Source organism: Cricetulus griseus, chromosome 6 (genome assembly GCF_003668045.3).
Source record: "Cricetulus griseus strain 17A/GY chromosome 6, alternate assembly CriGri-PICRH-1.0, whole genome shotgun sequence".
Lineage (NCBI taxonomy): Eukaryota > Metazoa > Chordata > Mammalia > Rodentia > Cricetidae > Cricetulus > Cricetulus griseus.
The window spans coordinates 148,227,991-148,255,496 of NC_048599.1; the positions used below are offsets into that span (position 1 = coordinate 148,227,991).

General features: G+C 40.9%; 2 protein-coding genes across 2 annotated transcripts in view; one reads left to right on the plus strand and one right to left on the minus strand.

Annotated features, from left to right (window-relative positions):
* Positions 1-27,506, minus strand: part of Dennd1a (DENN domain containing 1A) — a 1,920,886-nt gene that overhangs the window by 599,369 nt on the left and 1,294,011 nt on the right.
* LOC100766603 (olfactory receptor 50) lies at positions 26,368-27,309 on the plus strand. Its single transcript, XM_027423586.1, has one exon. The coding sequence runs from the start codon at positions 26,368-26,370 to the stop codon at positions 27,307-27,309; it is 942 nt and encodes a 313-aa protein (XP_027279387.1).

The window sequence follows — 27,506 nt, forward strand, 5'->3', positions numbered from 1 at the left end:
AAGGCCAAGTAACATATAAAGGCAAACCAATCAAAATCACACCCACTTATCAATGGAAACTCTGAAAGCCAGAAGGTCTTGGATAGATACCCTACAAGCACTAAGGGAGCATGGATGTCAACCCAGACTACAGTACCCAGCAAAACTTTCAATCACTATAGATGGAGAAAACAAGATATTCCAAAACAGATTTAAGCAATACATATCCACAAATCCAGCACTACAGAAGGCTCTGGAAGGAAAACACCAACCAAATGAACATAACTACACTCACAAAAACACTGGCAATAGTTAATCTAATTTTACCAAACACAAAAAGAAACAGGAGGGCAAAATCCACACACAATGACACCACCACCAATAAATCCAAAACAAACAAGAACCAATGAACAATGGACATTAACATCCCTAAATGTCAATGGTCTTAACTTACCCATAAAAAGATATAGGCTAACAGAATGGATATGAAGACAGAATCCATCCTTCTGCTGTACACAAGAAACACACCTCAACTTCAAAGACAGGCGATACCTCAGAGTAAAAGGATGGGAAAAAATTTTCCAATCAAATGGCCTTAAGAAACAAGCTGGGGTATCAATCCTAATATCTAACAAATTAGACTTTCAACTGAAAGCAATCAAAAGAGATGGAGAAGGGCATTTCATACTCATTACAGGAAGAGTCCATCAAGATGAAATCTCAATCCTGAACATCTATGCTCCTAATACGAAGGCACCCACATTTGTAAAAGAAACATTACTAAAGCTCAAACCACACATAAAACCACACACACATATAGTAGGAGATGTCAACACCGCCCTTACACCATTGGACAGAACCACTAGACAGAAACTTAACAAAGAAACAAAGGATCTGAAAGAAGTTATGACCCAACTGGGTTTAACAGATATCTATAGAACATTCCATCCAAACACAAAAGAATATACCTTCTTCTCAGCGCCACATGGAACCTTCTCAAAAACTGACCACATAGTTGGCAGCAAAGAAAACCTCCACAGTTACAAAAGTATTGAAATAACCCCCTGTATCTTATCAGACCACCATGCATTAAAGCTAGAATTCAACAGCAATACGAATTGCAGAAAACCTACATTTGCATGGAAAATGAATAACTCCCAATTGCACCATTCCTGGGTTGAGGAAGAAATAAAAAAAGAAATTAAAGATTCCTGGAATTTAATGAGAATGTGGACACAACATACCCGAACTTATGGGACACCCTGAAAGCAGTGCTAAGAGGGAAGTTCATAGCACTAAGTGCTCACATGAAGAAACTGGAGGAAAGTCACATTAGAGAATTGACAGAACAACTGAAAGCTTTAGAGCAAAAAGAAGCAAACACACCAAGGAGGAGTAGACGCCAGGAAATAATCAACCTGAGAGCCGAAATCAACAAAGTAGAAACTAGGAAAACAGTACAAAGAATCAATGAAACAAAGAGTTGGTTCTTTGAGAAGATCAACAAGATAGACAAACCTCTAGCCAAACTAACCAAAAGGCAGAGAGAGAGCATGCTAATTAACAAAATCAGAAATGAAAAGGGGGATATAACAACGGACACTGAGGAAATCCAGAGAATCTTCAGGTCATACTTTGAAAACCTGTACTCCACAAAATTGGAAAATCTAAAGGAAATGGACAGCTTTCTGGATAAATATCACTTACCAAAATTAAATCAAGATCAGATAAACAGTTTAAATTGACCTATAACCCTAATGAATAGAAGCAGTCATCAAAAGCCTCCCAACCAAAAAAAGCCCAGGGCCAGATGGCTTCACTGCAGAATTCTACCAGAAATTCAAACAAGAGCTAATTCCAGTACTCCTCAACCTGTTCCGCACAATAGAAGCAGAAGAGATATTGCCAAACTCTTTCTACGAGGCTACAATCACTTTGATACCCAAGCCACACAAAGATATGACTAAGAAAATGAACAACAGACTGATATCCCTCATGAACAACAATGCTAAAATACTCAATAAAATATTGGCGAATCGAATCCAAGAACATATCAGAAAAATCATCCACCATGATCAAGTAGGCTTCATCCCAGGGATGCAAGGATGGTTCAATATACAAAAATCCATCAATGTAATCCACCATATAAACAAACTGAAAAAGAAAAACCACATGATCATCTCACTAGATGCTGAAAAAGCCTTTGACAAAATCCAACATCCCTTCATGATAAAGATCTTGGAGAGAACAGGAATAACAGGAACATATCTAAACATGATAAACGCGATATACACCAAACCAATAGCCAACATCAAACTAAACGGAGAGAAACTCGAAGCTTTTCCTCTAAAATCAGGAACAAGACAGGATGTCCACTCTCTCCATATCTCTTCAATATTGTACTTGAAGTTCTGGCTATAGCAGTAAGACAAGAAGAGGGGATCAAAGGGATACAAATTGGAAAGGATGAAGTAAAACTTTCACTATTTGCAGACGACATGATAGTCTACATTAGTGACCTGAAAAACTCTACCAGGGAACTCCTACGGCTGATAAACACCTTCAGCAAGGCAGCAGGATAAAAATTAACTAAAAAAATCAGTAGCCCTACTGTATACAGATGATAAACTCAATGAGAAAGAAATCAGGGAAACATCACCTTTCACAATATCCACAAGCAACCTAAAATATCTTGGGGTAACACTAACCAAAAAAGTGAAAGATCTGTACAATAAGAACTTTGAGACTTTAAAGAAAGAAATTAAAGAAGATACCAGAAAATGGAAAGATCTCCCATGCTCTTGGATAGGTAGAATTAACATAGTAAAAATGGCAATCCTGCCAAAAGCAATCTACAGATTCAATGCAATCCCCATCAAAATCCCAACACAGTTTTTCACAGACATTGAAAGAACAATACTCAACTTTATATGGAAAAATAAAAAGCCCAGGATAGCCAAAACAACTCTTTACAATAAAGGATCTTCTGGAGGCATCACCATCCCCGACTTCAAGCTCTACTATAGAGCCATAGTTCTGAAAACAGCTTGGCATTGGCACAAAAATAGACTGACAAACCAATGGAATAGAATTGAAAACCCTGATATTGACCCACGCACATATGGATACCTTATTTTTGACAAAGGTGCTAAATCTATACAATGGAAAAAAGATAGCATCTTCAACAAATGGTGCTGGTACAATTGGATTCGGATATGCAGAAAATTGCAGATAGATCCATACCTGTCACCATGCACAAAACTTAAGTGCAAATGGATCAAAGATCTCTCCATAAATCCAGCCACACTGAATCTTCTAGAAGAGAAAGTGGGAACTACCCTTGAACAAATTGGCACAGGAGACCACTTCCTGAACATTACGCCAGTAGCACAGACACTGAGGTCTGCAATTAATAAATGGGACCTCCTGAAACTGAGAAGCTTCTGCAAGGCAAAGGAAACAGTCAGTAGGATAAAACAACCACCCACAGAATGGGAAAAGATCTTCACCAATCCCACATCTGACAGAGGACTGATTTCCAAAATATATAAGGAGCTCAAGAAGCTAGCCACCAAAACACCAAACAATGAAATTAAAAAGTGGGGTGCAGAACTAAATAGGGAATTCTCAACAGAGGAATCTGAAATGGCTGAAAGACACTTAAGAAAGTGCTCAAAATCCTTGGCCATCAGAGAAATGCAACTCAAAACAACTCTGAGATACCATCTCACACCTGTCAGAATGGCTAAAATAAAAAATACCAATGACAATCTATGCTGGAGAGGATGTGGAGAAAAAGGAACACTCCTCCATTGCTGGTGGGAGTGCGAACTTGTAAGACCACTCTGGAAATCAGTATGGCGGTTGCTCAGAAAAATGGGAATCAGTCTACCTCAAGATCCAGCCATTCCTCTCTTGGGTATATACCCAAATAGGGCATGTACATACAACAAGGACATATGTTCAACCATGTTCATAGCAGCATTGTTTGTAATAGCCAGAACCTGGAAGCAACCTAGATGCCCCTCTACTGAAGAATGGATTGAGAAAATGTGGCACATCTATACAATGGAGTACTACTCAGCAGAAAAAAGCAATGGAATCTTGAAATTCGCAGGCAAATTGATGGAACTAGAGGAAACTATCCTGAGTGAGGTAACCCAGTCACAAAAAAGACAAACATGGTATGTACTAACTGATATATGAATTTTAGACATAGAGCAAAGGATTACCAGTATATAATGCTCTTCACCAAAGAAACTAGGAAACATGAAAGACTCTAAGGGATAAATGGTCCCCAGGAATATAAGTGGCATGAACTCCCGAACTAATTGGGGGCATGAGGGTGGGGGGGAAGGAGCTGCTACAATAAGAGCAAGAGAAGAGGAGAAGAGGAGAGGAAATGGAGGGGCAGAAACATTGAGTTGGGGGAAGAATAGAGGAGAGAGAGCAGGATGAGAGATACCATATCAGAGGGAGCCACTATAGGCCCGAGAAGAGATCTGGAACCAGGGAGATTTCCAGAGACCTACAAGGATGACACAAACTGACAATCCAGGCAATGGTGGAGAGGATAACCTAAAAGCCCTCCCCCTAAAATGAGATTGATGACTTCTCTTTTCCATCCTAGAGCCCTCATCCAGTGGCTGATGGAAGCAGAGACAGACATCCACAGATATACAATGAGCCGAAATCGGGAATTTAGTTGAAGAGAGGGAGGAATGAAGAACAAAGGGGTCTGTACCAGGTTGGAGAAACCCACAGGAACAGTTGGCCTGAACAAGGGAGAGCACATCGACCCCAGATGCTGTCTGGGAGGCCAGTACAAGACTGATCCAGACTCCTGAACATGGATGTCAATAAGGAGGCCTCTGCACTCCACGGAGCCTCTGGTGGTGGACTAGTATTTTTTCCTGGTGCAAGAAGGGACTTTGAGAGCCCATCCCATGTGAAGGGTTACACTCTGGCCCTGGACACATGGCGAAGGGCCCAGGACCAGCCCAGGAAGACTTGGTGGACTTTGCAGAGCCCCAGTTGAGGGCCCTACCCTGCCTGGGGAGTGGTGGGTGGATGGGGTGGGGGGTAGACTGGGGGTGGGGAGGAGGGTTGGGGGTGAGGGGAGGGAGAGGGATAAGGGATTTGAAATAAGCTTGTTCCCTAACTAGAACTAATAAAATAAAAAAAATATACACCAAACCAACAGCCAACATCAAACTAAATGGAGAGAAACTCAAAGCTTTTCCTCTAAAATCTGGAAGAAGACAAGGCTGTCCACTCTCTCCATACCTCTTCAATATTGTCCTTGAAGTTCTAGCTAGAGCAATAAGACAAGAAAAGGAGATCAAAGGGATACAAATTAGAAAGGATGAAGTAAAACTTTCACTATTTGCAGATGATATGATAGTCTACATAAGTGACCCAAAAAACTCCACCAGGGAACTCCTACAGCTGATAAATACTTTCAGCAAAGTAGCAGGATACAAAATTAACTCAAAAAATCAGGAGCCCTACTATATACAGATGATAAATCCAATGAGAAAGAAATCAGAGAAACATCATCCTTCACAATATCCACAAGCAACATAAAATATCTTGGGGTAACACTAACCAAAAAAGTGAAAGACCTGTACCGTAAGAACTTTGAGTCTTTAAAGAAAGAAAGTAAAGAAGATACCAGAAAATGGAAAGATCTTCCATACTCTTGGATAACTAGAATCAACATAGTAAAAATGACAATCTTGCCAAAAGTAATCTACAGATTCAACACAATCCCCATCAAAATCCCAACAGTTTTTCACAGATCTTGAAATAACAATACTCAACTTTCATATTGAAAAACAAAAAATCTAGGATACCTAAAACAATACTGTACAATCAAGGCATCACCATCCCTGACTTCAAACTCTATTATAGAGCCATAGTTCTGAAAACAGCTTGGTATTGGCACAAAAATAGACAGATATACTAATGGAATTGCATTGAAAACCCTCATATTAACCCAAACACCTATGAACACCTTATCTTTGACAAAGATGCTAAATCTATACAATCGAAGAAGGATAGCATCTTTAACAAATGGTGCTGTCACAATTGGATTCAGACATGCAGAAGATTGCAGATAGATCCATATCTGTCACCATGCACAAAACTTAAGTGCAAGTGGATCAAAGATCTCAACATAAATCCAGGCACTCTGAGTCTTCTAGAAGAGAAAGTGGGAGATACCTTTGAATGAATTGGCACAGGAGACAGCTTCCTGAACATTACGCCAGGAGCACAGACATTGAGATCTTCAATCAATAAAAGGGTCCTCTTGAAACTGAGAAGCTTCTGTAAGGCAAAGGAAACAGTCCCTAAGACAAAATGACAGCCCACAGAATGGGAAAAGATCTTCACCAGCCCCATATCTGACAGAAGGCTGCTCTCCAAAATATACAATGAACTCAAGAAGCTAGCCACCAAAACAACAAACAATGAAATTAAAAAGTGGGGTGCAGGACTAAATAGAGAATTCACAACAGAGGAATCTGAAATGGCTGAAAGACACTTAAGAAAGTGCTCAAAATCCTTGGCCATCAGAGAAATGCAACTCAAAAGAACTCTGAGATACCACCTCACACCTGTCAAAATGGCTAAAATAAAAATACCAGTGATAGTCTATGGTGGAGAGAATGTGGAGAAAAAGGAACACTCCTCTATTGCTGGTGGGAGTGTGAACTTGTAAGCCCATTTTTGAAATCAGTATGGTAGTTTCTTAGAAAAATGGGAATCAGTCTACCTCAAGATCTAGCAATTCCTCTCTTGGGCATATACCCAAATAATGCATGTTCATACAGCAATAACATATGTTCAATCATGTTCACACAGCATTGTTTGTAATAGCCAGAACGTGGAAGCAACCTAGATGCCCCTCAAGTCAAGAATGGATAGAGAAAATGTGGTACATTTATACAATGGAGTACTACTCAGCAGAAAAAAGCAATAGAATCTTGAAATTCGCAGGCAAATGGATGGAACTAGAAGAAACCATCCTGAGTGAGGTAACCCAGTCACAAAAAGACAAACTTGGTATGTACTTACTCATATATGAATTTTAGACATAGAGCAAATAATTTCCAGCCTATAATCCTCTTCACCAAAGAAACTAGAAATCATGAATGACTCTAAGGGAAAAATGCATGGACCCCAGGAATGGGAAGGTGCAGGAACTCCTGAGCTAATTGGGAGCATGAGGGTAGGGAAGAGGGAGCTGCCAGAATGAGAGGAGGAGAAAAGGAGTTGAGAGGAGGAAATAGAGGAGCAGAAAGATTGAGTTGGGGGAAGAATAGATGAGAGCAGGATGAGAGATACCATATTAGAGGGACCCATTATAGGTCCGATGAGAGATCTTGCACTAGGGAGATTTCCAGAGACTTACAAGAATGATACAAAGTGACAATCCAGGCAATGGTGGAGAGGATAACCTAAATGCCCTTCCCCTAAAATGAGATTGATGGCGACTTTTTATGCCATCCTAGAGCCCTCATCCAGTGGCTGATGGAAGCAGAGGCAGACATCCACAGATATACACTGAACTTGAAGAGTAAAAAAATTACTAGCTGTCTATAAGAACATGGGCTCATCACCTTGGGGGCTCCCATCCCCTGCAGGTGGCCGCTCCCAGAACTCTCATGAGAAAAGAAAAACAGCTCCTGGAATAACCACAGGATGTCCCAACGACCTCTGTGGAAAGTTCAAACACCCCAGGTGTGTCCACATAGTTTAACTGATGAGTAAATGTGTAACTTTGGGCTTCCCCTATTTCCTCCCTAGTCCTCCCCCTCCTTTATGGTTTTTGCCTTTATAAGCTTGTCACAAGTTTGGGTCGGGGTCGAACTCCTCTGAGTCCCGACCCCAGCACGCTGGCCTGAGATCTCATTCAATTCCTTTTTCAATAAACTTCCTCGTGTGATTGCAGCAAGTCCGGTCTTGGTGCCTCACTGGGTGCGTGCTATTCCCGAGATTTGAGTGAGGGTCTCCCTTTGGGGGGTCTTACAAACTGAACTCTGGAACTTAGTTGAAGAGAGGGAGGAATGAAGATCGATGGGGTCGGTACCAGGCTGGTGAAACCCACAGAAACAGGTGGCCTGAACAAAGGGGAGCACATTGACCCCAGACTGCTATCTGGGAGTCCAGTACAGGACTGATCCAGACCCCTGAACATGGATGTCAATGAGGAGGCCTCTGCACTCTAGGGGGCCCCTGGTAGTGGATTAGTATTTTTTCCCTGGTGTAAGAAGGGATTTTGAGAGTCCATCCCACGTGAAGGGATGCACTCTTAGCCTGGACATATTGGGGAGGGCCTAGGCCCGGCCCAGGATGATTTGGTGGACTTTGGGGAGCTCCTGTTGAGGCCCTACTCTGCCTGGGGAGTGGAGGGTGGATGGGGTGGGGGGATAGCTCTGGGGTGGGGGAGAATAGGTGGCAATTAGTGGAGGAAGAGGGAGAAGGGATTGATATGTGAATCAAGCTCATTCCTAATTTGAACTAATAAAATATCAAAAAAAAAGAAAAAAAAAGAACCTATCTCAGGTTATCCTGAACTCACCTTGAGCATGCCCTGACAGGCATGGTCAGGCATACCTGTAGCCAACCCTTAGGAGGCGTGGTTACAGTGTCTCCCTACAATTCCCCTTTTAGTCTAAAAGAGGATTAAACTTAACAGTGTAAAGTATCCAAAATTAACAATCATAAAGTTGAAATACAAGAAGATACAATAATCTGCTATTGCCCATCCTAACCATGTCTATTTCAGCTAAACCCTAAAGCCATCTGAAAGAGGTGCCCAAACCTGAACACCTCCTTCCAATCCCAACCCTAAACAATAAGAATGTTATTCCTAAGTAGGCTTACAGTACACTAGTAGACAATAATGTGGGATGGGGGCGTAGCATCCTTCATGTTACTTCCTGCTGAAATGGGACAACGGCAGCTTTGTGGTGTCCTGTGGGAAGAAAATGTTAGTATAGTGAAAGTCTCTAACGGATTATATACAGTCCATGTTAGATGGGATTTGCTTGATTGAAGATCTAGGTTGAAATCCTCAACTTGATTGAAGTCAGTACTTGAAGCTCTGGTCAGAGTGTCAGTTGAAATGGAGTAAGATGGATCCAGTGCAGTCGAGGAGGTATGGCCCAATTTCTTTTTCGGAGCATCCAGGGATTGCTGTCAGGTGGGTCTTCATTGGCTGTGTGGGAATCAAACATAAGTGTTAGCAGAGAAATGTTTGTATATGTATGCATGCTGGAAAAGGCAATCGTGGAAATATAATGATTGTGAGATGGTGTACACCTTGAAGGAAAGAGCCAAGAAAGACAAAGACAGTCCCCAAATTCTTTTCTTGTTCTGTATTACATCAATTGGCTTCTTGATATAATACAGAAACCCTAAGGTGTAGTTAAACAACATGTTTGGATTTTAGGGGAGGAAAGCCAAATCCAACTCTAAATCCAGCATTGATTTACTTGAACAGGGACTAGGAAATAAAGAGAAATAGAGTTGAGAGACAGCTGTAAAAATTACCGTATGGCATGTTCCTCATCTACCCATGTAGTGTTCTTGGACTTCTGGAGATGAGTTTTCCTGTGAAGATAGAAACAAAACACTTCCCTTTCCTTTGGGAGGTTTCTATTTAGCTTATGAGATATACCTCAGTAAATACCTGTCAGTCGTCCTTTTCGAGAGGGTTGTCTTTTTTCAATTCTAATAAGGACTAGTAGAACTAGTAGGACTATTTAGCATCCCTTGAGGCAAAACCTTCCACTGATATCTTCGAACTGACTGTGAGTTATTAAGAGTTGGTACAGTAAATGTACATTTCTCTCTATCACTTTCTTGTAATGGTATAATGAAAAAGCAGTCTTTCAGGTCAATGACTATGATCGACCATCCTTTGGGTATTAAGGAAGGCAATGGCATTTCAGGCTGTAGAGAGCCCATAGGTTGAATTACCTTATTTATGGCTCTCAGATCTGTCAGCATTCTTCAGTTACCTGACTTCTTTTTGATAACAAATACAGGAGAATTCCAAGGGCTGGTAGACTCCTCTATGTGTCCAGCCTCTAGCTGTTCCTGTACTAACTTTTCTAGAGCATCTAGCTTCTCAGAGGTCAAAGGCCATTGCCCTATCTACACAGGTTCATCTGTAAGCCATTTTAATGGCAGGGCCTTTGGTTCCTCTGAAGGTCTACCATTTGTATTTATTTGTATTTGTACTATATTTGTATAATATTTGTATTATATTTCTGGACAGCCTGGATGGTTGGTAACCATTTCCCATAGCATCTTACCTGATCTTTTCTACTATCCATCGATTGTACATAATTCGTATCTGACATTGGAGGGATGTTAATTTGAGTTTTCCATTGCTGTAAGAGATCACAACCCCAGAGGTTTACAGCTTTATTTGCCACGTAAGGTTTTAGTCTCCCTTTCTGTCCTTCCGGTCCAATGCAGACCACCGAGCAAACACTCTGTTGAACTCCAGATAGTGTTCCAATTCCCAAAAAATTGTACATTCACTTCCCAGAGTGGCCTTTCCTTCGGCCAGGACTTGTGTGTAATAATAGTGACATCTGTGCCAGTGTCCAAAATACTGTTAATAATTTTATCATTAATTTTTACCTTTATATGAGGTCTTTTATCTTTGATTGAGGTCTGCCAAAATATGTGCTTTTCATCTTGTCCAGTCTTATCTGATTCTTCATTGCTAGCCAAACTAACATTTATGGCAGTGTCATCTTTTACAATAGGCAAAGAACTATCTGTTCATCTTGTGAGAGATAGTCTTCCACTGCTACTGGAAATGACCAGACATTTTTCAATATGGGGGCCTTCTTGAGTTCCCCTTTGGAGTTTCCCGGCCTTAAGGGGTTCCCTTGCATGTCCCTGGTTGATCTACACTCATTAGTCCAGTGTCTGCCCTTTCCACATCTCCTACACAATCCAGAAGGCAGTGGCCTTTCGCATGAGGGATCGTTAGAATTTCTTTGCCTTCAATTTCTCCTTACATGTCCCATTCTACCACAGCTGAAACATCTAGGTTCCTGATGTCTTTGTGGTCTCCTGGAGTGGGCTCTTCCTACATGAGGCTCTGGTTCATAGTAGTGATGAACCCTGGCCTCTTGGTACCTGTATTGTTCCCTGTAAGGCGTTTCTCTTTCCCAAGCCCTTCTATCACCATCTTTGGAACTCTTAATCTCCTGCTGCCTTTAGAAACCTCTTGGGATAGCTTCTCCTGCTCAGATTCCAGAATCTTGCACATTATAGTCAATGTGGGCAGTATGCAAAACCCATTCTTCTATTGGAGCTGATCTGATCTTTAAAGGCAAAAGTATTCTTTTGCATATTGGGTTTGCATTGCCATAAGGTATTGTATACACAATCGAATGTCTTGCTGCTGCATCTGTTACTTGTAAGTCTATTGCTCTGGTCAACTAGTCTAAGAAGTCTTTGAATAGTTCTGTTGTTCCCTGTTCTATTCTGGTATAAGCTTCCAAGTGTTCCCCCTGACTCACAAACCTTATTCCAGGCATTTAGTGCTGCTTTCCTGCATAGGGACAGCATATGGTCATCATATTAAGCCTGAACCTTTGGGTCAGCATAAATACCTTCACCCAGGATCTTTTCTAGAGGTGTATCATGACCATCTCTAAAGGCTTGACACTCAAGAAGCTTTTCCTCCTCTCTGATCAATGCCTTCCATTGGATTTGACAAGAATTCTTAAGTACAGCTGACACCAGTCCTACCCCATCTGAGGGCATTACCCTATTAAAAGTGGCCCATGAATGTAATAGCTGTTTTACGTATGGGCTATGAAGACCATATAAGACAACTGATTCTTTAATATGCTTAAGATCCTTCAGCTGTATAGGCTGCCATACATGAGCCACCTGTCCCTGGGAGTGTTTTTAGTTGGTGGCTTTTCTACCAATGTTGCTGGGTAGACCAGTGGTGTATGGGTAACGACTTTAGAATGATTGAAATACCTGGGTGGAGTAGGTGCCTCAGAGTGGAGTGATTCTTTCTCCTCATCGTCAAAGTGATCCTTGAGCCTAGCAACGATATCCTCATGAAAAGTTTCAATTTCCTTAATCATGAAAGATTCAAGGCATGATAGCGAGTCTGTGAATTTCTGTGACTGCTCTTCTATACAGTTTTCTAGGTGTTTAATACGTTTGTCTCTCGCTAGCATCTGGGTGGCATGGAGACTGCCGTCCAGGAATTGAAATTTAGAACCAAGGTTGTGATTTGCCTCAGCAATCGACCTGATGGACCTTTCTAGTTTGTCAGCTCTGGCCTGTAATTCGTCTTGTAAACTTTCGAACCAAGATTCAACTCTATTATCTACCCTTTTGTATTTTTTGGCCATTGATTTAATGGCATTATCCAATTGTTTAAACCTATCCTGGGTATCTTGCATCTCAGTTTCCAGATTACAGCACAGAGAGGCCATCTGAGTTTCCAGTCGGGTACATATTTTCTTTAGTTCATCATGGTCCTCTGACGGATCTGCCGGTATCATATAAGACATAGAGCAGAGTCTATCATCTAGCTTCTGTTCTACATGCTGCATAAACGTATCATGGGCAGTCTGGTCTCCAAAACCACATTACGTAAAACTTGCATGTCCTGTAGGCAGATGGTGAAATTAGCTCCCTGTTCCTGAGGCCTCTGGCTAGTGATAATGCATACATTAGCATGCTAACAGCTAGCAAGGCATATAGGCCAATTATTGACAGATCACCCTCTTCCTCAAACATTGAATTTACACAAGAAGCGAAAATGTTACCAATTGAGGCAAATGATAAATATTCAGCCAGATTTAAGCTTCTACTTCAGATGCGGTGACCACTTTTGACCAGCAGGTGGTGCAGGTAACACAGGTTTTCAGTAGCGGTTGTTTTGAGTTGGACCTGAAATTTCCTAAAAGCCTACAGAGCGTATTAAGAATGGATTGGGGTGTGTTTACTAGGTATGGGAAAACTTTCCAACCGTACCTGGTGGAGACCAAGCTTGGCAGATGGGGTTCTGGGCAAGTGCTCGCGGCTGAACTGGTTTGGTGGGCACCGGAGCTGTAGCGCAGCTTTGGGACCTGGAGCTGGGAATGTTAGCGCGGGGTGGGGGGGGGGGCGCAGCGGTGTGTGGGTCTCCGCAGAGGACGAGAGGTTTTCTCTCCTAGCGGCTGCAGGCCACAGAAATTGTAGCAGCCTGCACAGAAAGGACAAGCCTGTGTTGGTTGCAGCTCAAGGCCACCAGCATGTGCACATGGCTGGCGGTAAATGAGCGCACAGCTGGAAGCAGCTGCGATTTTTGCTGCCTGGAGCAGTAAGAACCCCAGGGAAATTTAAATAAAAGCCTGTGGAAAATTTAAAAGTCCCCCAACCGGGTGTATGGCAGGGACCAAGTGAAACGGGTGGCAGGCGAGGTGTTAACTCACTGTTTTCGCTGGAGGTTGGCATGTGACAGGTCAGGGCGAAAGCCTGTAGGTTTTCGTGCTGGGGCGGATCGGAGCAATTCGGAAACCTAAAGCACAGCAGTATCCTAAAGCCCTCTGGAGTCACACGATTTCTGGGCTGTGGGGCTTTCCTGGCCTTTCAGCTCCTCAAGCAGAGGCCCTCCCAGAATGGGGCTTGCACGGAGCACTAGCGGGTCCTGGATTTCAGTTGGGCGCCACTTATACCGAGAACCAATCCGTAGTCTATATGGTTAAGATATCTTTATTCGTAGTCTGTATAGTTAAGATATCTTTATTCAGATAAAGACCAGCCAAACGCAAGCCAGAGCATGCCCAGAGGCAGCAAGGCAGCGAGGCCAGAGAGAAGGGCTCCCATGTGCTTTGTCAGCCCTTAAGAACCTATCCTGGGTCATCTTGACCTCACCTTGACTACCCCCTGACAGACGTGGTCAGGCACACCTGTAGCCAGCCCTTAGGAGGCGTGGTTACGGTGTCTCCCTACAGGTACTGGCTTAGGTGCTTGTGTGTGTGTGTGTGTGTGTGTGTGTGTGTGTGTGTGTGTGTGTGTGTGTGTGGCAGTTGCGCTACCACTACGTTATGGTCCTGGTCCGACTTTGCTATTTTTAGTCTTCTATGTTATAATTAGATAATGCGCATTTGTTCTGGTTTTGCAGACACACAGTTTTTTCTTTCAGGATTTTTCCATTATGACCAACAAGGCTGACAATATTCTTGTGCATACATTCAGTGTATAAATGCAAGAGATTCAGTGAATTTTATATGCAGAAGAATTATAGAATTGTAGTGTGTGCGTGTTTATCCTCTTTATTTTCCACTTGCAAGCAGTTGCACTAAAAAGCCAAACAGAAAAAGCTAAATATGATATGATATTATTTCAATAATGTATTTTAGGAAAAGGAAAAATGGAGATAGTAAAGTCATCAGTGGTTTAAGGGTCAATTGTTTAGGGGTTTGGTGTAGGCCTAAGGCTATAAAGTTCATGGAGGCCAGCAGTGGATTATATGGGCAAAGAGAAGGGTTATTACTCCAGCAAGATCATGACAGGCAGGAAACAAAGAGCAGGAGAAGAGCCATTGCTCCACTGGCCTATGTTTATCAGCTGAACGCTAAGTCCAATAGGTCAGTAATCTCCCAAAGCAGAGCTGCTCACTGGAGAACACGTTTCAAACACCATATGGAATGAACATACAACCTAGTCTGGGATGAACATTCCACATTTGGTCTATAGTAGAAGGTATCAGAATTAGTGTATTTGAATAGTTCAGAAATATGTTTTAATATGAACATGCAGAGAATTTCTTTCTTTTTTTTGGTTTTTCAAGACAGGGTTTCTCTGTGTAGCTTTGGAGCCTATCCTGGCACTCTCTGGAGACCAGGTTTCCTCGAACTCACAGAGATCCACCTGCCTCTGCCTCCCAAGTGCTGGGATTAAAGGCGTGCGCTACCAACGCCCGGCTGCTTTATTTTCTTACTTAGACTACAGATATTAAAATAATAGATTCTGCAGCAGCTAAAGGTTTAAAAACACTATGAAATGAACTCACTGTTGGATATATGTGATCAGCCTGTCAAATTCTGGTATGGGGCTACACATGAATGAAATCTCAGAAAGATGGCATGATAACAGTATATCTGGCTTATTTAGGAGAGTTATTTCATGCCTAAGGTCTTTATATAAGTGATCTCTGGGAACCTGTGAACTCCTTCAAATACTGTTTCTCCATCATTAACATATTATTAGCTTGGTCTATTTAGAGGCAGTGTGAATTAGATGGTGTATATTGTGCTGGAGAGTGCCTCAAAGCACTTAGTTTCATTATGTAGTAAGCATGTGTATGGATTTTAATATTAGAAGATTCATACGGAAATTCTCTATTCTTTACCACCTTTCCCCCATTTTGTTTGATTTTTTATGTTGCACTATTAATTTTCACATCATTATCAAAATCAATTGTATATTAGTCTTACTTTTATTTACAGTTTACATAATATTCATTATTTTATGTTTCAATTATCTTATTCTATTTTCTATCTCACATTTCCTGTTCTTTTTTCTCTTTCCATGCCCTCTACTTTATTTCATTATCATCATCATTACTTTCAGTTCATTAACTTTAACTTTGTAGTTTGTTTTACATGATTTTGTTCTTTTCTTTCCTGTAGTACCACCAGTGTGACTGTTGCCTGCTTTTGGGTTGTAGTGTGTTTCCATACCTGCTTTGTGTGTTACTACTCTTACAAGTCTCCTGTGAATGGTACTTGGGAATCATCCCTCAGGAGAAGGGTGCTCACTAACAGGACCAGTATGTAAAACCAGAACAGATAACTCTCCCAAATACATAAATCATGACATTGAAGTCCAAGATTATAAGAATTTTCCAAATATTTGTAATTCTTCAATGAAAACATGTGAAGATGCAGACATGTTTAAAATGCTAGGTAAACAATTTAAAAACTCCGTAATGGCCTAAACAAGACTGGCCTTAGAAAATGTCAGTTATGGACCAGAGAGAGGCTTATATAGGACCTCTACTCCTTGCTGAACTATTGGCTACTGGTGGACTTAGGAGAATGGCAGTCATTGTCCTCAGTGTAACCTACTGAGGAGCTTACCAGGCTCCAGTAGATAGTTGCAAACCCAATGTACAAGGATGATCCTTGTGAAACTCAGTGGGCTTCATCAAAAAGAAAAACAAAAACAGGTCAAAGGCTACAAAGAGAATTAAAACAGAAAAAGCCGGTGGTGGTGGTGCACGTCTTTAATCCCAGCACTCTGGAGGCAGAGGCAGGTATATCTCTATGAGTTCAAGACTAGCCTGGTCTACAAGAGTGAGTTCCAAGACAGCCTCCAAAGCCACAGAGAAACCCTGTCTCAAAAAACCAAAACCAAACCAAACCAAACCCAAACAAAAATAATCAGACAAAGGAAGTACAAGAGTTGACTGTAGACGGAGAGGAGGGAGACAGCAAAAGGAGATGCTGAAAGACATACAAATGGAAGTCTTAGAAATGAAATGCTCAATAAATCAAATTGAAAACCCAATGGAAAACACCTGTAGACTAGACTAGATATAAGAATGAAAAACACGGCCGACTCATCACAGACCAGACCAGGTGAGCGACACCCTGCTTTTACCCAACTTCTGTCCTAAGCACCATTCACCCAGACCCCTCCAGGCTTGTCCCTGCTTGAAACAGACACGCCCAGGCAGAGAGGAGCTCCCTGAATCTGGGTACAGGCCACTCTTCCTTCCGTTCCCGAGGACCGATCCGCCAGGAGGCCTAACTCCTTCAGAGTGAGGAGACTACGAGGAGAGGCAAGACCATCCAGAGCTTCGGACATTGAATTCCTGGCCCACACACACTACAGAGTAACAAGAGGAGATAGAGAGATCCTACCTGCACTCATTGGAAAAAGATATGGGAAGAAGACAGAATAAGAACTCGCTCAACAACAGAAAGACCAATATGACACCACCAGAATCTAGGGACTCCACTCCAGCAAGACCTGAAAAGCCCAACATAGTGCATGAAGATGAGATGGACCTCAAAAATTATCTCAGCAAGATGATAGAGACCTTCAAAGAAGAAACAAGAAAATCCCTTAAAGAAATAGAAGAAAAAGCAAGCAAAAAATTACACGATATAGAGGAAAAGACAAACCAAAAAATTCAAGAAATAAACAAATCTCTTAAAGAAGCTAAAGAAACCCACGATAAAACAACCAAACAAGTGAAGGAAGCTCTTGAAACAGTTCAAAGCATGAAAGCTTAATTAGACACAATAAAGAAAACACAGAATGAGGCGATGCTGGAAATGGAAAGACTGGATAAACGATCAGGATCTAAAGACGTGAGTATAACTAATAGAATCCAAGAGACAGAAAAGAGAATCTCAGCTATTGAAGACTCGCTAGGGGATATACATTCATCAACCAAAGAAAACCTCAAGTCCAACAAATCCCTAACACAAAATATCCAGGAAATATGGGACACCGTGAAAAGACCAAACCTAAGAATAATAGGTGTAGAAGAAGGTGAAGAGACACTGCTCAAAGGCACAGAAAACGTATTCAACAGAATCGTAGAAGAAAACTTCCCCAACCTACAGAAAGATATGCCTATGAAAGTACAAGAAGCTTACAGGACACCAAACAGACTGGACCACAAAAAGAAGTCCCCCCGACACATAATAATCAAAACTCCAAATCTACAGAATAAAGAGAAAATATTAAGAGCTGCAAAGGAAAAAGGCCAAGTAACATATAAAGGCAAACCAATTAGAATCACACCTGACTTCTCAATGGAAACTCTGAAAGCCAGAAGGTCTTGGATAGATACCCTACAAGCACTAAGGGAGCATGGATGTCAACCCAGACTACTGTACCCAGCAAAACTTTCAATCATTATAGATGGAGAAAACAAGATATTCCATGACAAAACAGATTTAAACAATACATATCCACAAATCCAGCACTACAGAAGGTTCTGGAAGGAAAACTCCAACCCAAGGAACATAACTACATGCACAAACACACAGTCAATAATCTAATTTTGCCAGACACAAAAAGAAGCAGGAGGGCAAAATCCACACACTATGACACCACCAACAATAAATCCAAAACAAACAAGAACCAACGAACAATGAACATTAATATCCCTAAATGTCAATGGTCTTAACTTACCCATAAAAAGATATAGGCTAACAGAATGGATATGAAGACAGAATCCATCCTTCTGCTGTTTACAAGAAACACATCTCAACTTCAAAGACAGGTGATACCTCAGAGTAAAAGGATGGGAAAAGATTTTCCAATCAAATGGCCTCAAGAAACAAGCCGGTGTAGCAATCCTAATATCTAACAAATTGGACTTTAAGCTAAAATCAATCAAAAGAGATGAAGAAGGGCATTTCTTACTCATCACAGGAAAAGTCCATCAAGATGAAATCTCAATCCTGAACATCTATGCTCCTAATACGAAGGCACCCACATTTGTGAAAGAAACATTACTAAAGCTCAAACCACACATAAAACCACACACACTTATAGTAGGAGACTTCAGCACCCCATACACCATTGGACAGACCACTAGACAGAAACTTAACAAAGAAACAAAGGATCTGAAAGAAGTTATGACACAACTGGGTTTAACAGATATCTATAGAACATTCCATCCAAACACAAAAGAATATACCTTCTTCTCAGCGCCACATGGAACCTTCTCAAAAATTGACCACATAGTTGGCAGCAAAGAAAACCTCCACAGTTACAAAAGTATTGAAATAACCCCCTGTATCTTATCAGACCACCATGCATTAAAGCTAGAATTCAACAGCAACACGAATTGCAGAAAACCTACATTTGCATGGAAAATGAATAATTCCCAATTGCACCATTCCTGGGTTGAGGAAGAAATAAAAAAAAAACAAATTAAAGACTTCCTAGAATTTAATGAGAATGTGGACACAACATACCCGAACTTATGGGACACCCTGAAAGCAGTGCTAAGAGGGAAGTTCATAGCACTAAGTGCCCACATGAAGAAACTGGAGGAAAGTCACATTAGAGAATTGACAGAACAACTGAAAGCTTTAGAGCAAAAAGAAGCAAACACACCAAGGAGAAGTAGACGCCAAGAAATAATCATCCTGAGAGCTGAAATCAACAAAGTAGAAACTAGGAAAACAGTACAAAGAATCAATGAAACAAAGAGTTGGTTCTTTGAGAAGATTAACAAGATAGACAAACCTCTAGCCAAACTAACCAAAAGGCAGAGAGAGAGAGCATGCTAATTAACAAAATCAGAAATGAAAAGGGGGATATAACAACGGACACTGAGGAAATCCAGAGAATCTTTAGGTCATACTTTGAAAACCTGTATTCCACAAAATTGGAAAATCTAAAGGAAATGGACAGCTTTCTGGATAAATATCACTTACCAAAATTAAATCAAGATCAGATAAACAGTTTAAATTGACCTATAACCCATAATGATATAGAAGAAGTCATCAAAAGCCTCCCAACCAAAAAAAGCCCAGGGCCAGATGGCTTCACTGCAGAATTCTACCAGAAATTCAAAGAAGAGCTAATTCCATTACTCCTCAAACTGTTCCGCATAATAGAAGCAGATGGGATATTGCCAAACTCTTTCTACGAGGCTACAATCACTTTGAAACCCAAGCCACACAAAGATAAGACTAAGAAAGAGAACTACAGGCCGATATCCCTCATGAACATTGATGCTAAAATACTCAATTAAATAATGGCGAATCGAATCCAAGAACATATCAGAAAAATCATCCACCACGATCAAGTAGGCTTCATCCCAGGGATGCAAGGATGGTTCAACATACAAAAAACCATTAATGTAATCCACCATATAAACAAACTGAAAAAGAAAAACCACATGATCATCTCACTAGATGCTGAAAAAGCCTTTGACAAAATCCAACATCACTTCATGATAAAGATCTTGGAGAGAACAGGAATAACAGGAACATATCTAAACATGATAAACGCGATATACACCAAACCAATAGCCAACATCAAACTAAACGGAGAGAAACTCGAAGCTTTTCCTCTAAAATCAGGAACAAGACAAGGATGTCCACTCTCTCCATACCTCTTCAATATTGTCCTTGAAGTTCTAGCTAGAGCAATAAGACAAGAACAGGGGATCAAAGGGATACAAATTGGAAAGGACGAAGTCAAACTTTCACTATTTGCAGATGACATGATAGTCTACATAAGTGACCCGAAAAACTCTACCAGGAAACTCCTACAGCTGATAAACACCTTCAGCAAGGTAGCAGGATACAAAATTAACTCAAAAAAATCTGTAGCCCTACTGTATACAGATGATAAACTCAATGAGAAAGAAATCATGGAAACATCACCTTTCACAATATCCACAAGCAACATAAAATATCTTGGGGTAACACTAACCAAAAAAGTGAAAGACCTGTACAATAAGAACTGTGAGACTTTAAAGAAAGAAATTAAAGAAGATACCAGAAAGTGGAAAGATCTCCCATGCTTTTGGATAGGCAGAATTAACATAGTAAAAATGGCAATCCTACCAAAAGCAATCTACAGATTCAATGCAATCCCCATCAAAATCCCAACACAGTTTTTCACAGACATTGAAAGAACAATACTCAACTTTATATGGAAAAATAAAAAGCCAGGATAGCCAAAACAACTCTTTACAATAAAAGATCTTCTGGAGGCATCACCATCCCTGACTTCAAGCTCTACTATAGAGCCATAGTTCTGAAAACAGCTTGGTACTGGCACAAGAATAGACAGATAGACCAATGAAATCAAATTGAAGACCCAGATATTAACCCACGCACCTACGGACACCTTATTTTTGACAAAGGTGCTAAATCCATACAATGGAAAAAAGATAGCATCTTCAACAAATGGTGCTGGCACAATTGGATTCGGATATGCAGAAAATTGCAGATTGATCCATACCTGTCACCATGCACGAAACTTAAGTGCAAATGGATCAAAGATCTCTCCATAAATCCAGCCACACTGAATCTTCTAGAAGAGAAAGTGGGAATAACCCTTGAACAAATTGGCACAGGAGAACGATTCCTGAACATCACGCCAGAAGCACAGACACTGAGGTCTGCAATCAATAAATGGGACCTCCTGAAACTGAGAAGCTTCTGTAAGGCAAAGGACACAGTCAGTAAGACAAAACGACCACCCACAGAATGGGAAAAGATCTTCACCAGCCCCACATCTGACAGAGGACTGATTTCCAAAATATACAAGGAGCTCAAGAAGCTAGCCACCAAAACACCATACAATGAAATTAAAAAGTGGGGTGCAGAACTAAACAGAGATTTTTCAACAGAGGAATCTGAAATGGCTGAAAGACACTTAAGAAAGTGCTCAAAATCCTTGGCCATCATAGAAATGCAACTCAAAACAACTCTGAGATACCATCTCACACCTGTCAGAATGGCTAAAATCAAAAATACCAATGACAACCTATGCTGGAGAGGATGCACAGAAGAAGGAACACTCCTCCATTGCTGGTGGGAGTGTGAACTCGTAAGACCACTTTGGAAAGCAGTATGGCGGTTGCTCAGAAAAATGGGAATCAATCTGCCTCAAGATCCAGCCATTCCTCTCTTGGGTATATACCCAAATACTGCATGTCCATACAACAAGGACATATGTTCAACCATGTTCATAGCAGCATTGTTTGTAATAGCCAGAACCTGGAAGCAACCTAGATGCCCCTCAACTGAAGAATGGAAAGAGAAAATGTGGTACATTTATACAATGGAGTACTACTCAGCAGAAAAATGCAATGGAATCTTGAAATTCGCAGGCAAATGGATGGAACTAGAAGAAACCATCCTGAGTGAGGTAACCCAATCACAAAAAGACAAACATGGTATGTACTCACTCATATATGATTTTTAGACATAGAGCAAATGTTTACCAGCCTATAATCCTCTTCCCCAAAGAAACTAGAAATCATGAGTGACTCTAAGGGATAAATGGACCCCAGGAATGGGAAGTGGCATGAACTCCCGAGTTAATTGAGAGCATGAGGGTAGGGGAGTGGGTGCTGCCACAATAAGAGCACAAGAAGAAGAGGAGAGGAGAAGAAATGGAGGAGCAGATATATTGAGTTGGGGGAAGAATAGAGGAGAGAGAGCAGGATGAGAGATATCATATCAGAGGGAGCCACTATAGGTCCGAGAAGAGATCTGGAACTAGAAAGATCTCCAGAGACCTACAAGGATGACACGATCTGACAGTCCGGGCAGTGGAGGAGAGGATGGCCTAGAAGCCCTTCCCCTAGAATGAGATTGATGACTACTCTCTATGCTATCCTAGAGTCCTCATCCAGTGGCTGATGGAAGCAGAGACAGACATCCACAGAAATACACTGAGCTGAAATCTGGAACCTAGTTGAAGAGAGGGAGGAATGAAGAACGAAGGGTCTGTACCAGGTTGGAGAAACCCACAGAAACAGTTGGCCTGAAAAAGGGAAAGCATATCGACCCCAGACGCTCTTTGGGAGGCCAGTGCGGGACTAATCCAGCCCCCCAATCATGGATGCCAATGGGGAGGCCCCTGCACTCCTGGGAGCCTCCGGAGGTAGACTGGCGTTTTGCCTTGGTGTGTGTGGGGGGGACTATGAGAGCCCATCCTACTTGAAGGGATGTGCTCTGTCTCTGGACACATGGGGAAGGGCCTAGGCCCAGCACAGGAAGATTTGGTGTACTTGGTGGAGCCCCGGTTGGGGGCCCTACCTTGCCTGGGGAGTGGTGGGTGGATGGGGTGGGGGGTAGGTTGGAGGTGGGGGAGAAGGAATGGGGGAGGGAGAGGGAGAGGGGAATTACATGTGAAACAAGCCTTTTCCCTAACTTGAATTAATAATAATAATAATAATAATAATAATAATAATAATAATAATAAAATAAAAAAGACATACATAATTTTTTTGCTTTATTGTTGCAGATTTCTCTTCAATGATTACAATCCCAACTGATGCTTGTTATGGCCTGTAATTGTTTCTCTAAATTATTATATCATGAGTCCCATGAGTAGCTATTGACAGTTGATGGCTTCTGGAGGAGGGTGAGTAACTTAATCTTTAAGGGTGTGACTTCAGCTGTTCCACTAAGCTCCAATGGATGGCACCACACCTGGAAGTATATGGGAAACACAAATTGGATCTGGGTTATAAAAAGAATAAAAGCAAAGGATAAAAATTTGGAAGGGTTGGGAGATTATCTGGGAGAGTTAGGGCAGAGGAGCCACGATGGAAGAAATGACTCTAATAAAATAAAAATATATTGTATAGATTATTAAATCTCCAAAGAATGAATAAAAACATTGTTTGAATAAAAATAATACACCTTACTGAATTTAGATTTCCATATAAGTATTAATTTGAAATGAATTTTGTAGGGGGCTAAGTGGAAATCTGTACTGATGATTATCTTCTGGTATGTGAGAATTGCATCTGTGTAACACCAACCCCACTGTATTGAAGACAAGACTGAGTTTTATAGGAACCATGCTCTTTTCCTGGGTTCTGAGTGATGGTGAGATATGAACAGCTCATCCTTCTGTTCAGAGTGATGTACTTCTGTCATTTTGCAGTATCATGGGGTTCTGAACTTTGGTTACCACACTCAGCCACCATCTTTGTTCATTTCCCCCAAGATAAATAAGGTGCTAAAAAGTTTTATGGCCCCAAAGTTCCTATGGGCTTCCTTGTTGCTATTAGTTTTATTCCTCCAGGGATGACAAACTCTCCTTTCCTTCTTCAACAAGTAGTTGTTTCCCCAAGGAGGCAATGGAAATGTAGCAATTATATACTAACTTTAATTTAGACTCAAGATGGCAGTGATATCCTCTGGGATCCTCTCTGTCTTTTGTAAAATTACAATTCATACCAAATTCTCAAGAGCTGCAAGTGCATGTTTATTGGTATAGCTAACCTTGTTTTATTCTGACCTGGTGAGCCTTCTGACTGCCAGTATAGAACGTTCTGTCCCTTGGAGGCCCTATTTATTACAATGTCTCACATGTCTTCTAGAGAGAAATGGAGGGATTTTCTCATGCTTTGAAATTGAAGGTATCTGTGTTTATCATCTAAAGGGTCATGCCAACACGGGGAGAATTTGTCCTCAGTAGTATGAGTGTGTGTTTGAGGTGTGCATTGCTTTGTGTACTACTATCTTTAGGCTCTTCTCCACACCACAGTCCTATGTACAGTTATTTACCATGAATAAAGTATTTATCTAAAGTTTGAGAGGGGAGGATATCACAGTAGCTCCATTTGGAACAATTTGTCTCAGTCTCATACAGTGCCTAATCCAGGAGAAGAGGGATGTATAGTTTCTTTGTCTTTAATCTCCATCAACTCTTGCTAGTTCTCTTCCAAATTTGATATTAAATCTCTGTAACTGTATCTGTCTCCACTGACAAACTCAGGTGTATTCAGTGAGTATATTGTATCTAAACTGTGGCAACAGCCCCCTGTTCAGCTCCTTCTGATCCCTAGTTTTGCTGTAACCCCACTACTACTTACTAAACAGTGTAATGTTTAAAGCTCACAGCCACTTCTTTACTCAAAACTTTCCTTGCACATAATAATGCTTTAGGTGGAGATTTGAAACCTTCTATTGTACCATAAATGACCTTATATATACCTTCTTTTAATATTCCAACTCCACTGATCTTACCAGACTGACTATGGTCTTGACTTTCCTTTATTCCCCTAATGCCTAATTCCTGCCCTCTCCAAACACTGAGCTACCATGACTCCATTTATAGAATGTGTAAGAATAGCCTTTCTCACCAACTGCAACCTCTTGTATTTGGTGGTCTATGAAAATCATGAATATATACAGACTCTTAATTCTAGTTCTGGAAATGTATCATGCTTGCTTTTGTAAAAAGATATTGGATAATGATGCTTGATACTGGAAATTGCAAAAATAATGAAACTCCATATCCAAAAATTAATAATTATTGTTTCATTAGGAAAAACTGATTAATACAAACATAGTGATGGGTGATATAACTGAATGAATAATTAATCTCTGGTAACAAAATCACATAAGAGTATTTATAGAATGGACTGGACAATGTAAAGACTTTGAAGACCTCTTCAGATTGTACCTCTTCAGATTTTGCCTTTTTTTCTGAGACAGGGTTTATCTGTGTAACTTTGGAGCATATCCTGGCACTCGCTCTGTAGACCAGGGTGGCCTCAAACTCAGAGAGATCCGCCTGCCTCTGTCCCCGAGTGCTGGGATTAAAGGCATGTGCCACCAACACTCGGCCAATCTTTCGTCTTTTATTAAAGACTTTGAAGGAAATTTCAGTAAAGATGGAAATATTGGAGTAGTGACACAAACTTTAATTCCTCCTCCTCCCATAAATGATTAGTTTAAACTTGAGTTTTAAAACACAAAGACATGCAGATTGATTTTATTTATGAAACATGGATATGTGTTTCATAGACAGATTAGTATGTTTTATTTATTATTATTTTCTGATTGTTCTCATGAAAAGTTCCAATTTCAACTAATAAAGAGGGGAACAATAATAAATGAAATGTTAGAAACACAACAAAAGAACATATCACTTAAGAGTCATTAGCAAAAGAAATCCAGATTAAGACCAGTGGATTATATTAGACAGGGACCAAGTGCTTTCTTGGCAGATTCTAGATGTAGCTATAGAAGCTAAATTCTATGAATGTGAAAAGGCAAAATTAGGTTTTGTTTGAGAGAACACACAAGAAAACTTGAAAGAGACACAGACTTTGTATGCATATTCCATGAGAACTGCTTAGAAAGAGTGGCAGGTCACTGGAGATGCTGTAATGCAGAAGAAGAAGCGTGTGTAGGAGACATGCCGTCTGACATTTCATGTTACTGACATAGATTTATGCCCCAAGTGTCTAAAACATATATTACAGCTTCATAGATGCCCACTGGCTTCTTTCAATTGCAATATAGCCCCAGATATAAAACATTAGCCAATGTGCTTCTGGAGCTCTGAAGAGGGTCAAGAGACTAGCAAACTGCTACACATCATTGGCTATCTTTGTTATTAATTCATGACTGAACTGACCTTTTGCTTCATTCCCTATCTCAGAATTCCATCCTTTATCAAAGCTATTCTTTTCTTATTTGGTAATTGATATATTTTAAAGGTCCTCAAACTATGTTGAACTGGTTTTTAAGTCATTAATCTCCCATTAGTGTTCAAAACTTTGAGAATTTCAGGTAAAGTTAATATTGCTTTCATTGACCCTTGGTCACAGTGTTTGCTGTTATTACATCTCCACGTCTTTTTTATCTTCAGGAAAAGATGAGGAACACGAGGAATCAGAGCAGCACATCTGAATTTATCCTCCTGGGGCTCCCCATCCGGCCAGAGGACCAAGGCTTGTACTCTGCCCTGTTCCTAGTTACATACCTGACCACAGTGCTGGGGAACCTGCTCATCATCCTGCTCATCAGGCTGGATTCTCACCTCCACACCCCCATGTACTTCTTCCTCAGTCACTTGGCCTTCACAGACATCTCTTTCTCATCAGTCACAGCTCCAAAGATGCTCATGAACATGCTGACACACAGTCAGTCTATCTCATATGCTGGGTGTATTTCCCAGGTGTATTTTTTCCTATTTTTTGCAGATCTTGACAGCTTTCTTCTGACCTCCATGGCCTATGACAGATATGTGGCCATCTGCCACCCCCTCCACTATACCAGAATCATGAGTCAGAGTGTCTGTATCTTACTGGTCATTGCATCCTGGTTCTTATCATTTGCTGGTGCCCTTGTGCACACAGTCCTCCTAGCTCGTCTCTCTTTCTTTAGAGGTAACACTCTCCACCACTTCTTCTGTGATCTCTCTGCTTTAATTAAGCTGTCCAGCTCAGATACCTCCATCAATGAGCTGGTCATCCTCATTGTGGGATCACTAGTCATTACTGTGCCATTTATATGCATCCTGGTCTCTTATGGCCACATTGGAGCCACCATCCTGAGAACTCCATCAATCAAGGGAATCTGCAAAGCCTTGTCCACGTGTGGCTCTCACCTCTCTGTGGTTTCACTTTATTATGGTGCCATTATTGGGTTATATTTTGTCCCCTCATCTAACAACACTAATGACAAGGATGTCATTGTTGCTGTGCTGTACACTATGGTCACACCCATGCTGAATCCCTTTATCTACAGTCTGAGGAATAGGGATATGAAAGGAGCTTTGTGGAATATGCTTGCAAAAGCAACCTTTTCTATGTGATTAGCTTTTTCTGCGCATTAAGGTGAGCTGAGGTCTACCCACTCTCTACAAGTGTCCTCTCCTCTGGAAAATGAAATGCTGTTTCTTAGTGATTTGGGGCAATGTGTTTTCAAGCACACCTTACCATGTATGTAATTTAAAATTTAAATCTTTCTTTCCACCTTCCTTTCATCTTTCCTTCTTTCTTCCCTTCCTTC

What these genes read in the sequence shown, in the direction of transcription:
- LOC100766603 (XM_027423586.1), top strand. Translation starts at nt 26,368, where the DNA reads ATGAGGAACACGAGGAATCAGAGCAGCACATCTGAATTTATCCTCCTG.